General features: G+C 44.2%; 1 protein-coding gene across 1 annotated transcript in view; it reads left to right on the top strand.

The window, feature by feature from the left end:
- Positions 1-11,682, top strand: part of rnf4 (ring finger protein 4) — a 29,959-nt gene extending 18,277 nt beyond the window's left edge. Inside the window, exons 4-7 of the mRNA XM_078215199.1 lie at positions 150-162; positions 2,246-2,438; positions 6,171-6,249; positions 10,339-11,682. Coding sequence (XP_078071325.1) covers positions 150-162; positions 2,246-2,438; positions 6,171-6,249; positions 10,339-10,488 — 435 coding nt within the window. The 3' untranslated portion in view covers positions 10,489-11,682. The remainder of the gene's footprint in view (positions 1-149; positions 163-2,245; positions 2,439-6,170; positions 6,250-10,338) is intronic.
- Positions 11,683-12,521: the final 839 nt, after the last annotated feature.

Raw genomic sequence — 12,521 nt, 5'->3', positions numbered from 1 at the left:
CTCTAATCGGCAATACTTGACAGAGAAATGCAGGCAGTGGATTGTGAAACAAACCTACAATCGCCATGAATAAATTGACTTTTGCTGCATCTTGCCTTGTCTAATCAACTTCTCTCTTTATTTTCAACCTAACCTTGTGCGTTGTCCAGATTGTGGATGAAGGTGAGTTCAGCAAATGAAGACATCTTGTTTTATTCAGTATATTCTGCAAATATGCCCACACTTTTATTTAGTGAGAGAATGTGAATCAACTGCAAGTTTCCAAGTAGTAGTGGCAGCAGACGTACTATTTAGATTGCTCATTTCACAAGAACACAAGATTTAGGAGCCAGAGTAGGCAATTTGGCCCCTTGAGCCTGCTCTGCCATTCAATAAGATCATGGCTAATCTGATAGTGACTCAACTTTAATTTTGTGTCTAATCCCCGTAACCCTTGACTCCTTTGTCTATCTAAAAAAACTAAGGCGGCCTGAAGTACATTCAGTGACGCAACCTTCACTGCTCTCTGGAGAAGGGAATTGTATAGGATAACAGCTCTCCAAGGGCACAAGTTTCTCCTTATCGCGGTCTCAAATGGGAGACCGCTACTTTTTAAACTGTGTCCCTTTACCAACCCACAGATGGGAAACATCCCCTCAGCATCCTCCCCGTCAAGTCCTCTTAGGATCTTGTGTGTTTCATGAATATCAACTTTTTCTAAATTATAATGGATACAGACCCAACTTTCTCTACCTTTCCTCCTACGGTAACCACACTCGTCCCAGGAATCAGTGAAGTGAACCTCTCTGAATAGCTTCTCATGCAATTACATCCTTTTTCAAATAAGGAGACCAAAACTGTACACGGTATTCCAGATACACACACACACTGAGGACCTGGTATAGCTGGAGCAACCCCTCACGACTTTTGTATTCCATTTCCCTTGCAATAAATGCAAGTATTCCATTAACCTTCCTAATCACTTGCTGTACCTGCATACTAACGTTCTGTGATTCATGTAAAGTAAAAGTTTATTAGTCACAAGTAAGGCTTACATTAACATTGCCATGAAGTTACTGTGAAATTCCCCTAGTCGCCACAGTCCGGTGCCTGTTTAGGTTAATGCACCTAACCAGTACATCTTTGGGACTGAGGGGAAACCGGAGCACCCAGAGGAAACCCACGCAGACAAAGGGAGAATGTGCAACCTCCACATAGACGGTGACCCAAGCCAGGAATTGAACCAGGGTCCCTGGCGCTGAGAGGCAGCAGTGCTAACCACTGTGCCGGGGCGCACAGATCCTTCTCTCTAGTTTACTAATGTACTGTTCTATTCTTCCTATCAAAGTGAACATATTCACTTTTTCCCACATCCTTCGTCTGTCAGCTTTGTTCACTCTTTGTCGACTTTATGCCCTCTTCACAACGTACTTTCCAACCTTTGTGTCACCAAATTTAGATATCCTGGTTTGCGTGTTGGTTCCTATGATTTCACATACAATGATCACTGTTATGAGTTATATCAAGTGCTTTCAGATGTTTGCATCAAGTGATTGAGGTACAGTGTAAATGTAAGCTGCCATTTTAATCTAAATTCCTCTTTAATTAGTCTGTTTTGGATGCTGTGGTTCATGAACCTGTATTTGTTAAATGATCAATAATCCATATTAAATGGGGAAGATGGTGTTTTGGGCCTGTTATTAACAGACCAATTCCTTTTCAAAATCTGGAGTTAAACATAATGCAGCCCATTGTTTAAAGAATAGTTTGGTACTATATGCTTGTCCCCTTGCTTATCCCCTTCTCAAAAGCCAACTGTTAATAGAGATTTTTTTAAACATAGGAAGCCCCCCCCCCCCCCCCCCCTCCTGTGTATTCTTTATATCTTATGAAAATTGACAACGGATAAATTGGCTCTTTTGTTCACTGCCAGTTGAATTTTTTTGCTCTATATTGTTGTCATTTCATTTGAATGAGCTTGGCTTTGTGTTCACAAAAGTATTGGGGTGAAAGGCCTTTGTCAGTGGAAGCCTTGCTTTGTGCTAACTTTTAGAGTCCAAATATCACTATCAAAAATGTAGCAAGCTAGAGGTGGGGGAGGAGGGAGTGTGCATATGTTTGTGTTCTTCACAAACTGGATTGCATACTTGTCCCATTTTACTCCCAAATCCAGTAAGGCATCTAGTGAGCTGTTTTCATAAAAACACATTTTAACTTAATGGATCAAAGTAACAGCGGAACATTCTGCACATTGTCATTTTTGCAGATCTCTCCTCTTCAAATAGTCAGCCAAGTTCTGCTGATGATCAGCCAGGCAGAATGCTGTCAGACAGCTGTATTCTCTGCAGTGATGAAGAAGACACCAGAGCAGATGGGAGCAGCAGCCTGTCTGTAACAAGTGCAGCAGCTGTACCTCAGGGAAATCATCTTCATCCTGCCTTGTGTAACAAAGACTTGAGGTAAAAAGAAATTACACAACTTCAGGATATACAAAAGTGCTTTACAGCCAGTGTCATGTCGGAAGCGTTGTGACCAATTTGCTGTTTGCGGGGGTTTGCGCAATGTGATAACCTGATCGTCTTTTTTTTGGTGACAAATGGTTGAGGGACAAATACTGGTCAGGAGAATTTCTCCTGAATAACACCATGGGAACTTGCATTTCCACCTGAGGACAGGCGGGGTCTCAAGTTAATATCTCATCCAAAATCCAACATCTGACAGTGCAGTGCTCCCTCTACCACGTTGAAGCGTCAATCTAGATTGTGTGCTTGTAGTGAGTTGAACCCACAGACTCCTGTACTGCAGCTGGCTTCAAATCAGCTCTGGCTCTGGTGTTCTTATTGGAATTAAGTCCTGAGAGGCGTTCTGTCTTTTACACAGCTGACTATTTCCCATCTGCATAAGTGAGGGTAAGCAACTTGATTCCAGCTCTCTCTGGTGCATGTGAATAGGAGCTGCTAGCTTGTTCCTGTCACGTGGTAGACCAGTGAGGGTTGACTGGCAGCTTCACTGAGAGCACAGCTGAATTGATTTTTCTTTAGATGATCATGTGACAGCCCACTGACCTATTGGTAGTCTCTCATTTTATGCCATGGCATCATGCAAAGCTCGACACCATCCAGAACAATGCAGCCTGCTTAATTGGCATCCAGTCTACCACTTCCAACATTCATCACCACCACCACTGACCCACAGCACTCAGCAAGGCTCCTTCAACAGTACTTTCAAAACCCACCACTTCTACCACCTAGAGAGACAAGGGCACAGATGCATGGAAACAACATGACCTGCAAGTTCCCCTCCAACTTGCAAACTATCCTCATTCCTTCATTGTAGTTGGGTCAAAATCTTGGAGCTCCCTCCCTAACAGCACTGTTGGAGTCCCTACGGCGCACAGACTGCAGTGGTTCAAGAAGGCAGCTCATCACCACCTTCTCAAGGGCTACTTGGAATGGACAATTTGTGCTGAGCCGAGCCAGCGATACTTGTATCTCATGAACGAATAAAAAGAAACTCTCAGCCTGTGCATTCCATTTGCTGCGTGGAGAAAGTTATCCTCGTGTCACCATTGTTTCCTCTGCAACTTGACTTAAATCTGTGCCCCCTCTTTCTTGGATCTTTCTTGACCCTTTCACCAATGGGAACACTTTTTTCCAATCTATTCTGTTCAGACCCGCCTTCAATTTTGAACAACTGTCAAATTTTCTTAACCTTCTCTTCTCCAAAGGAAATGGTCCCAACTTCCTCAATCAATCGACACACTGAAGTTTTTCCCATGGGACTGTTCTTGTGAATCTTTCCTGTACTAATCTCTTCACGCTTCTCTACATTGAATTCATCTGCCACCTGTCTGCCCATTCCAACACCATGTTTACGTCCTTTTGAAATTCGACATTATCCTCCTCACAGCTCACAATGCTTCTAAGTTTCAAATCATCCGTAAAGGTTGGAGTTGTGCCCATACACCAAGGTGTAGGTCATTAATATATATCAGGAAGAGCAAGGGTCCTAACACTGATCCCAAAGACTCCACTTTCCTCTGGCCCAAAAACCTTTACTCTGTTTCCTGTCATTCAACAATTCTCTGTCTTGTTGTTCCATGAGCTGTAACTTTTCCCATGGGTCTGTTGTGCTGTACTTTTACCAAATGTCTTCTGGGAATCCATGTACAGCAGCTATTCAACAGCATTGCCCTCATCAACCTTCTCTGCCAGACTTCATCAAGAAGCTCTAAACTAAATACAGTTTGCCCTCGACAAATCTGTGCTGGCTCTAAATCTACCCATATTTCCCCAAGCGACTAATTGTCGTGAGTTATTGTTCCGAGAAGCTTCCCTGCCACTGAGGTTAAATGGATTGGCCTGAAGTTGCTGGGCTTAGCTTTGCACCTTTTTTAACAAGGTTGTAACGTTTTGGTACCAGATTGGATATCTGAATAACAGTGTTGACCAGGTTGTATTTTCCTCTGACTGGTAGGAATCTGCTTCAGTTTAGAAATTTATTTCCACAGCCCTTTCATCTCTTGGACTAGGATTTTGATCAGGCCCAATGTGGTACATTGAATAACCTGAGTGTCTCAATTTACAGTCAGCTGTGACTATAAGGTCCATTGGGAGGATTAAGGACTCCGTGTCAGATTCCTGTGGACCTATTACTAGGTGCACTTTACATCTGGTGTTGGGAAAGTGAGGCTAATGGATCCTTTTTTTAAAAAAAAATTGGAGATGTTAGTTTAAATTTTTCTGTGAGCAGCCTGTTCACAGCAAAGGAGCTTTCTGAGCAACTGGGAATTTTTTCTGCGACGGTGTTCCCTGACCTTACTGCTACCCTTTCAACCAACAGTCACATTTAGCCACCTTTCTTTGTCCATTCATGGGCTGTGGACATCAGCAGCAATTGTTGTCCAAGCATAATCGCCATTGAAAAGGTGTTAGTGAGCTGCCTTGAACTGCTGTAGTCTGTGCGGACAAACATTCCCACAATGCTGCTCAGTCGGGAGCTCCAGAATGTTGACCCAGTGCTGGGGCAACGCTGTCGTTCCAAGTTGGAATGGCTTGCAGACAGTGGTGTTCCTGTTGGTACTTGTTAGACTTGACGATAATTGGATGTCTTTGATGCAACCTTATAGCAAGGGTACCCAACTTTGGGAGGTGTGTGAAATGCTCTTTTGAAGCCTTCCTGTCTATCTGAAGTTTTTAAGGCTCTATAAACTAGGTCAGGACAACACTACCTCTCATTGAACTGAACTGGTGGCAGAGATTTTTAATACAGGAAGAGGTTATTTGGACTCCGTTTCCCTGTTTGTTGCAGTCCCATTTGCCTTCTCCTATTATTGTTACTTATTAATCATAAGTAGACCTACATTAACACTGCAATGAAGTTACTGAAAATCCCCCAGTTGCCACACTCTGGCGCCTCTTCAGGTACACTGAGGGCGAATTTAGCATGGCCCATGCACCTAACCAGCACATGTTTCAGACTGTGGGAGGAAACTGGAGCACCCGGAGGAAACCCACGCAGACACGGGGAGAACGTGCAGACTCCACACAGACAGTAACCCAAGCCAGGAATCGAACCCGGTTCCCTGGCACTGTGAGGCAGCAGTGTCCCTGGCGCTGTGAGGCAGCAGTGCTAACCACTGTGTCGCCCCATGCATTTTGTGTATCTGCTAATATTTGCTTCAGGTGTTCTACTTCTGACGCTGCCATTCTTGGACTGGTCAGTCTGTTGCTTTGACCGGTAAACAAACTCGTGTCTTCATAGAATCCCTACAGTACAGAAGGAGACCATTTGCCCCTTCGAGTCTGCACCGACCACAATTCCACCCAGGCCCTATTCCCGTAACCCCACATATTTACCCTGCTAATCCCCTGACACTAGGGCCAATTTATCATGGCCAATCAACCTAATTGGACTGTGGGAGGAAACGAGCACCCAATGCAGACACAGGGCGAACATCCACACAGTGACCCGAGGCCGGAATTGAACCTGGGTCCCTGGCGCTGTGAGGCAGCAGTGCTAGCCACTGTGCCACCCTTGCTGCTGTAGAAAGGCTATTTGGACAAGCTGTTGTAGAACTTCTACTGCCTTTTCGAAACAGAAACCCCAGCGAGGAGGTGGGGACCATATTAGTGAAGACAATAACTGCATAGTTAGAATAACCTGCCTGAATTTGTTTCTATTTTTGGCAGATCTGTTAAAAACCTTGCTTGCCGCAGGTCTTCCTCAGGAACAATTAGCTGCCCCATTTGCATGGATTCTTACAGTGAGGTAAGAGACATCTGTGGAGAAATGAAATTGTTCTGTCTCCCGTACGCAATTGCAAGGCTGCTTTTTAGGAATGATATCAGAGTATGACAGGAAGTGACAACGTGTACAAACATTAAAAACAAATAGCATCAAAGGGGGGAAGAAATGGTAAAAAGGCAAAATTTACAGCTCTTAAATGCATGTAGTATTCAGCACAAAATAAATGAATTAACGGCATAAATTGTGGTTAATGAGTATGAGCTTCTGGCCACCACAGAGATGCAGTTACAAGGAGATCAAAAGTGGGAACTAAATATTCAGGGGGACGTGGCTTTTCGTAAGGATCGGCAGGAAGCAAAGGATGATGGGGTAGCTTTCTTAGTACAAGATGGAATAAATACGCGGGCAAGAAATGTACTTGGATCAGCAGGTGTAGGATCCATACAGGTGGAGGTAAGAACTAACATGGGGAAAGAAACACTGGGAAGAGTAGTCTATAGGCCCTCTTGCAGCAGCTATACTGCAAGGCAAATAATAACTCAGGAAATAATGGGGGCTGTAAAAAAGGCAAGACATTAATCACGGGTGACTTTAATCTTGGAGTGGAGTGGGAAAATCAGATAGGCAGAGGTAGTCATGAAGAATTCATGTGTGTTCAGGACAGTTTCCTACCACAAAATGCTGTCGATCCAACCAGGGATCAGGCTATTTTGGATCGGGTAATGTGCAATGAGGCAGGTTTAATAAGCAATCTGAGTAATAGATCTCCTAGGAAACAGTGCCCATAACATGGTAGAATTTAGCATTCAGTTTGAGTGTGTGAAACTTGGGACAGAAACAACTGTGTTAAACGTAAATAAAGGTAATTACAAATTAATGAGGCCAGGGTTGGCTGGAGTGAACGAGAAAAGGAGTTCAGCAGAAAAGATGGTTAATCAGCAATGTCAGATATTTTTGAAAATAGTTCAGGACTCGCAACAGAGATCGATCCCAGTGAGGAAGGAGGATTCTAGGAAGGGGATAAATTAACCAAGGAAGTTGAGGAACAGTACCTCATCTTCCGATTGGGCAATTAACAGCCTTCTGGATTGAACATCGAGTTCAACAACTTCAGAGCATGAACTCTCCCCTCCACCTTCACCCCATTCCTCAAGCAGTCCTTTGACAATCTGTACCTCTGTTCTGCCATTCACACATTCTTCATGGACACTTTTAGCACCTTAGACCATAAGACATAGGAGTAGAATTAGGCCACTCAGTCCATCGAGTCTGCTCCGCCATTCAATCATGACTGATTTTTTTTCTCATCCCCATTCTCCTGTCTTTTCCCCATAACCCTGATCCCCTTATTAATCAACCTTTTTAGCCTTCTGTATCCTCATTTACATTCCCTTTGTCCCATTCTCCTCCGCCCTCACAGTATAAATCGCTGTCAACGTTTTGAGTCTGGAAGACCCTTTGTCAGAGCTGAGAGCAAGGAGAATCAGCAGAGATTTATACTATGAGATACCCTTAAAAGCAAAATACTGAGGATGCTGGAATGCTAAATAAAAACAGAAAATGCTGGAAAATCTCAGTAGGTCTGACAGCATCTGTGATTCCCAGTTTTGCTCGGGCTCCTTGATGCCGCACTCAGGCAAATGGTGCCTTGATGTCAAGGGCAGTCACTCTCACCTCAGCTGTTTTGTTCATGTTTGAACCAATGCTGGCATGAGGTGAGGAGCTAAGTGACCCTGGTGGAACCAAACTGAGTGTCTATGAGCAGGTTTGAAATCTCCGCAAATGTGTTGATAGTCCCATCCTGCTTCATTACAGGCACATCAGGGCCTGCCCAGTCACGAGTGGTGACGGGTTCTAAAATTCCTGTATCCACGAGCCTCATTAGTTCAGATACTACCTTTGGAAGGTGTAGAGTATGGCTCTGGCCTTGAGACTCTGACGTTAGCTGTGCCACCTGCACTCCTTTCATCGTCACCTCAAATACACTACCGTATTTCTGTAAGTTGCTTTGCAGATCTGTTTTAGAATGAACTAACCTGTTCACAACACCCCAATTCAACTTTATCCTCCAGCCAAGAGTGGCCAAGGAGAGCTGGGAAACTTGCTCAAGTTGACATGCACAGAGAACAAGTAATTAGGAAGGCAAATAAAATGTTGATGTTAGAGAAGTTTTGCTACAACAGTACAGGGCATTGATGAGACCATGCCTAGAGTGTGTACATTTTTGGTCTCTTATTTAAGGAGGGAAATGCTTGCATTGGAAGAATGATCCCAGGAATGAAGGGTTTGTCATATAAGCAGCGGTTGAGGAATCTGGGTCTATACTTGATAGAGTTTAGAAGGATGAGTGGGGGGAACTAATTGAAGCTACAGAATACGGAGAGGCCTGGATAGAGTGGACATGGCAAGGATGTTCCCACTAGTGGGAGAGACTAGAACTCGAGGGCACAACCTCAGAGTGAAGGGACGCTCCTTTAAAACTGAGATGAGGAGGAATTTCTTCAGCCGGAGGGTGGTGAATCTGTGGAACTCATTGCTGTGGAGGCCATGAGTGTCTTTGAGAGAGAGAGAGGTTATTGATCAATAAGAGGATCAAGGGTTATGGGGAGAAGGCAGGAGAATGGGTATGCGAATCATATCAGCCATGATATGACTCTTAACTATTTACCATATACATAGACGATCTGGAGGAGGGGACCGAGTGTAGGGTAACAAAGTTTGCGGATGACACAAAGATGAGTGGGAAAGCAAATTGTGTGGAGGACACAGTTGGCGGAGAGATTTGGATAGGCTAAGTGAGTGGGCAAGGATCTGGCAGATGGAGTATAACGTTGGTAAGTGTGAGGTTATTCACTTTGGAAGGAGTAATAGTAAAATGGACTATTATTTAAATGGTGAAAAATTGCAACATGCTACTGTGCAGAGGGACCTGGGGGTCCTTGTGCATGAATCACAAAAACTCAGTTTGCAGGCGCAGCAGGTGATCAAGAAGGCAAATGGAATGTTGGCCTTTATCGTGAGAGGGATGGAGTATAAAAGCAGGGAGGTCATGCTGCAACTGTACAGGATACTGGTGAGGCTGCACCTAGAGTACTGTGTACAATTTTGGTCCCCTTATTTAAGTAAGGATATATTAGCTTTGGAGGGGGTACAGAGAAGGTTCAGGCTGATTCCGGAGATGAGGGGGTTAGCTTATGAGGAGAGATTGAGTAGACTGGGCCTGTACTCATTGGAGTTTAGAAGGTTGAGGGGACATCTCATAGAGACATATAAGATAATGAAGGGGCTAGACAGGGTAGAAGCAGCGAGGTTATTTCCACTTACAATGGAAACAAGAACTAGGGGGCATAGCCTCAAAATACAGGGGAGTCAATTTAGAACAGAGTTGAGGAGGAACTTCTCCCAGAGGGTAGTGAATCTCTGGAATTCTCTGTCCATTGAAGCAGTAGAGGCTACCTCGTTAAATGTATTTAAGTCACAGATTTTTAACCATTAAGGGAATTAAGGGTTATGGGGAGCGGGCTTGTGGGGCCAGATGGCCTACTCCTGCTCCTATTTCTTATGTTCTTATGATTGAATGGCGGAGCAGACAATGGGTCGAATGGCCTAATTCTGCTCCTATATCTTATGGTCTAAGTTGTGATGAAGGGGGTATTTTATGAGGAAAGGTTGAGCAGTTTGGGCACTTTGCACTGATGTTTTGAGGAATGAACGGTAATCTTATTGAAACGTGTAAGATTCCGAGGGGACTTGACAGGGTGGATGCTGAGAGGGTGTGGGCGAGTCTAGAGCTCGGGGGCACAGTTTCCAAATCAGGAGTCTGGCATTTAAGAATGACGAGGAAGAATTTCTTCTCAGAGGGTGATTAGTCGGTGGCATTCTGTTCCCCAGAGTGCAGTGCAGGCTGCATCATTGAATGTATTCAAGGCTGCATTGGATGGATTTTTGATTGCCACGGCAAAGTTGAAGGTTATGGGTGATGGTGGGACACAGGAAGGAAAGTAGAATTAAGCTCATAATTCAGATCTGCCATGATCTTACTCGACACAAATGGCTGACTCCTGTTACTAATACTTGTGTAAACAAATGTTATTTTTGGTCCTTGTCTAGATTGTCCAAAATGGAAGGCTTATTGTCTCGACGAAATGCGGTCACATCTTCTGCAGCCAGTGTATCCGGGACAGTCTCAAAAATTCACACATGTGTCCGACCTGCAGAAAGAAATTGAACTCTCGCCAGTACCATCCGATTTACATTTGACTATGGGGTCCTCGTCCTGAACTTACCTACCTGACACAGTGTCGGCCACCTCGAAATCCTCTCGTGTTCTTCAGCTTTCTCTTCAGAAGCGGGCGGCCCCTGTTGGAGACTGAGATGCGTTTGCAGGGTGCACACGCTATCAGCTGACCATCCATCACCACCTGATCCTGTCAACTTGCTGTATTTACAATGGTGTTTGCAGGGTGGGGGGAGGAGGGGTGGGGATGAGTAGAAGGGGAGGGTGAGAAATAAAACAAAGCACCAGCATATTCCAATCACCAACTAAACTCAGATGTGTGTTTTGTATGTGTTTCTCTTTTTGACTTCCCTCTCTGTCTTCTCCGTTCCCCAGGTCATTGACAGGTAATCACTACACAGGATGTGTCACCCTGCTGTGTACAGGTGATCTCCCATTGTGCTGATTTGCAAACTATTTTAGCAAATGCACACTGCCAATATATAGATCAATTCTCCTTAGTATTAAGGGCTGTCATTTGGTCTGATTTCTGCTTGTGTCCCTGATGTACAGCAGGTGTGTGCATAATGGTCTAGTGTGCAGTGTATTAACTGAGGGATCGGGCGGGGGGGCAATTAAAAGCTACATGAGGAGCACAAGCTTTTGACCACTCCTGCTCAGGAAATCTTTCAGAGCCTTACATGAGCTGAAGATTGGGTTTCAGAAGTTCATTTACAGAGGGCAAGGAATACTCTATGCATGATTTTAGGCTTCCCTGGTTTTGGGAATATCTTGCTTTTTTTTTCTCCATTAAATTAATCTTCTTATAACTGAGGACTGAACCACCAGTATCTTTGACCAAAAGTTCCTATCATTACACTTTGTACACCGGGCTGCTCCTCGTCTCTGAGACGACAGGTATCTGGGAATTGCAGCTTTATGTGGAAACCAATCAAATTCCATGTGTTGAAAATTCAAGATTCCAAAAAAAATAAAGTTCAAATTAGTTTTTAAAAATTATGCAATGAAAGTACTTTGAGTAATTGGTGGAATGTTTGTTTTCCTTGTCTATGGATCTTTGTGCAGAGTGATGTTTTATTGATGTTGAATAGTAGACTACCCATAATGTCCTGTGTCTACAACCTCTCAGTCCAAATGCTGTTTGCTTCCCCTAAAGCTGGACAAAGTTTCTGGAAAACGGTTGGGGCTAAAAGAAATGAATAAAGTATTAGTCCCTCAATGATTTCCTTCCCATTTTGTCTGCTTTTCAGCTTAATTTCTTCCTCCCTTTCACTTGGTGCCTAAGGAGTGTTTAACTACCTCATCTACTGATGTCCTTGTGCACATACTCACTGCTTTCATTTATTAACAGGTAAGAAGTTGCTCATGTTACGTTCTTGCTGAATTTATGTGAAAGGTATGAACTGCATCATCCGCCCCTCCACCCCACTCCCTGCAACAACACTGAATATAATTGACATTCAGTGGCATTGCCGTCACTGATCCCCTGCCATCAACATTTTGGGAATTACCAGTGACAGAAATTGAACTGGACTAGCCATATAAACACTGTAACCAAAAGAGAAAATACTGGAAAATCTTAGCAGGTCTGGCAAAGTTTCAGATTCCAGCATCCGCAGTAATTTGCTTTTATCCATACAAATAATGTGGCTACAAGAACCGGTCAGAGACTGGGAATTCAGCATAAGTTGCCTTCTGACTCGCTGAAGTTTGTCCACCATCTACAAGGCTGAAGTCAGGAGTGTGATGGGATACTCTCCACTTGCCTGGGTGAGTGAGCTCCAAGAACACTCAGCTCAGCACCATCAAGGTCAAAGCAACCCATTTGAATGGCACCCTTAAATGTTCAACCGTTCCACTACTGATGCATGGTAGCAGCCCTGTGTACCATCTACAAGATGTGCTGCAGCAACTTGCCAAGCTTTCTTTGACAGCACCTTCCAAACCTGTGGCCTCTACTACCCCTGAAGGCCTAGGGCAGCAGACACATGGGAACACCAAGCTCCCCTACAATCCACTCGCCATCCTCACTTGGATGCCATTCCTTTGCATTCTG

Source organism: Mustelus asterias, chromosome 6 (genome assembly GCF_964213995.1).
Source record: "Mustelus asterias chromosome 6, sMusAst1.hap1.1, whole genome shotgun sequence".
Lineage (NCBI taxonomy): Eukaryota > Metazoa > Chordata > Chondrichthyes > Carcharhiniformes > Triakidae > Mustelus > Mustelus asterias.
This window is presented reverse-complemented; position numbering and strand designations above follow the sequence as displayed.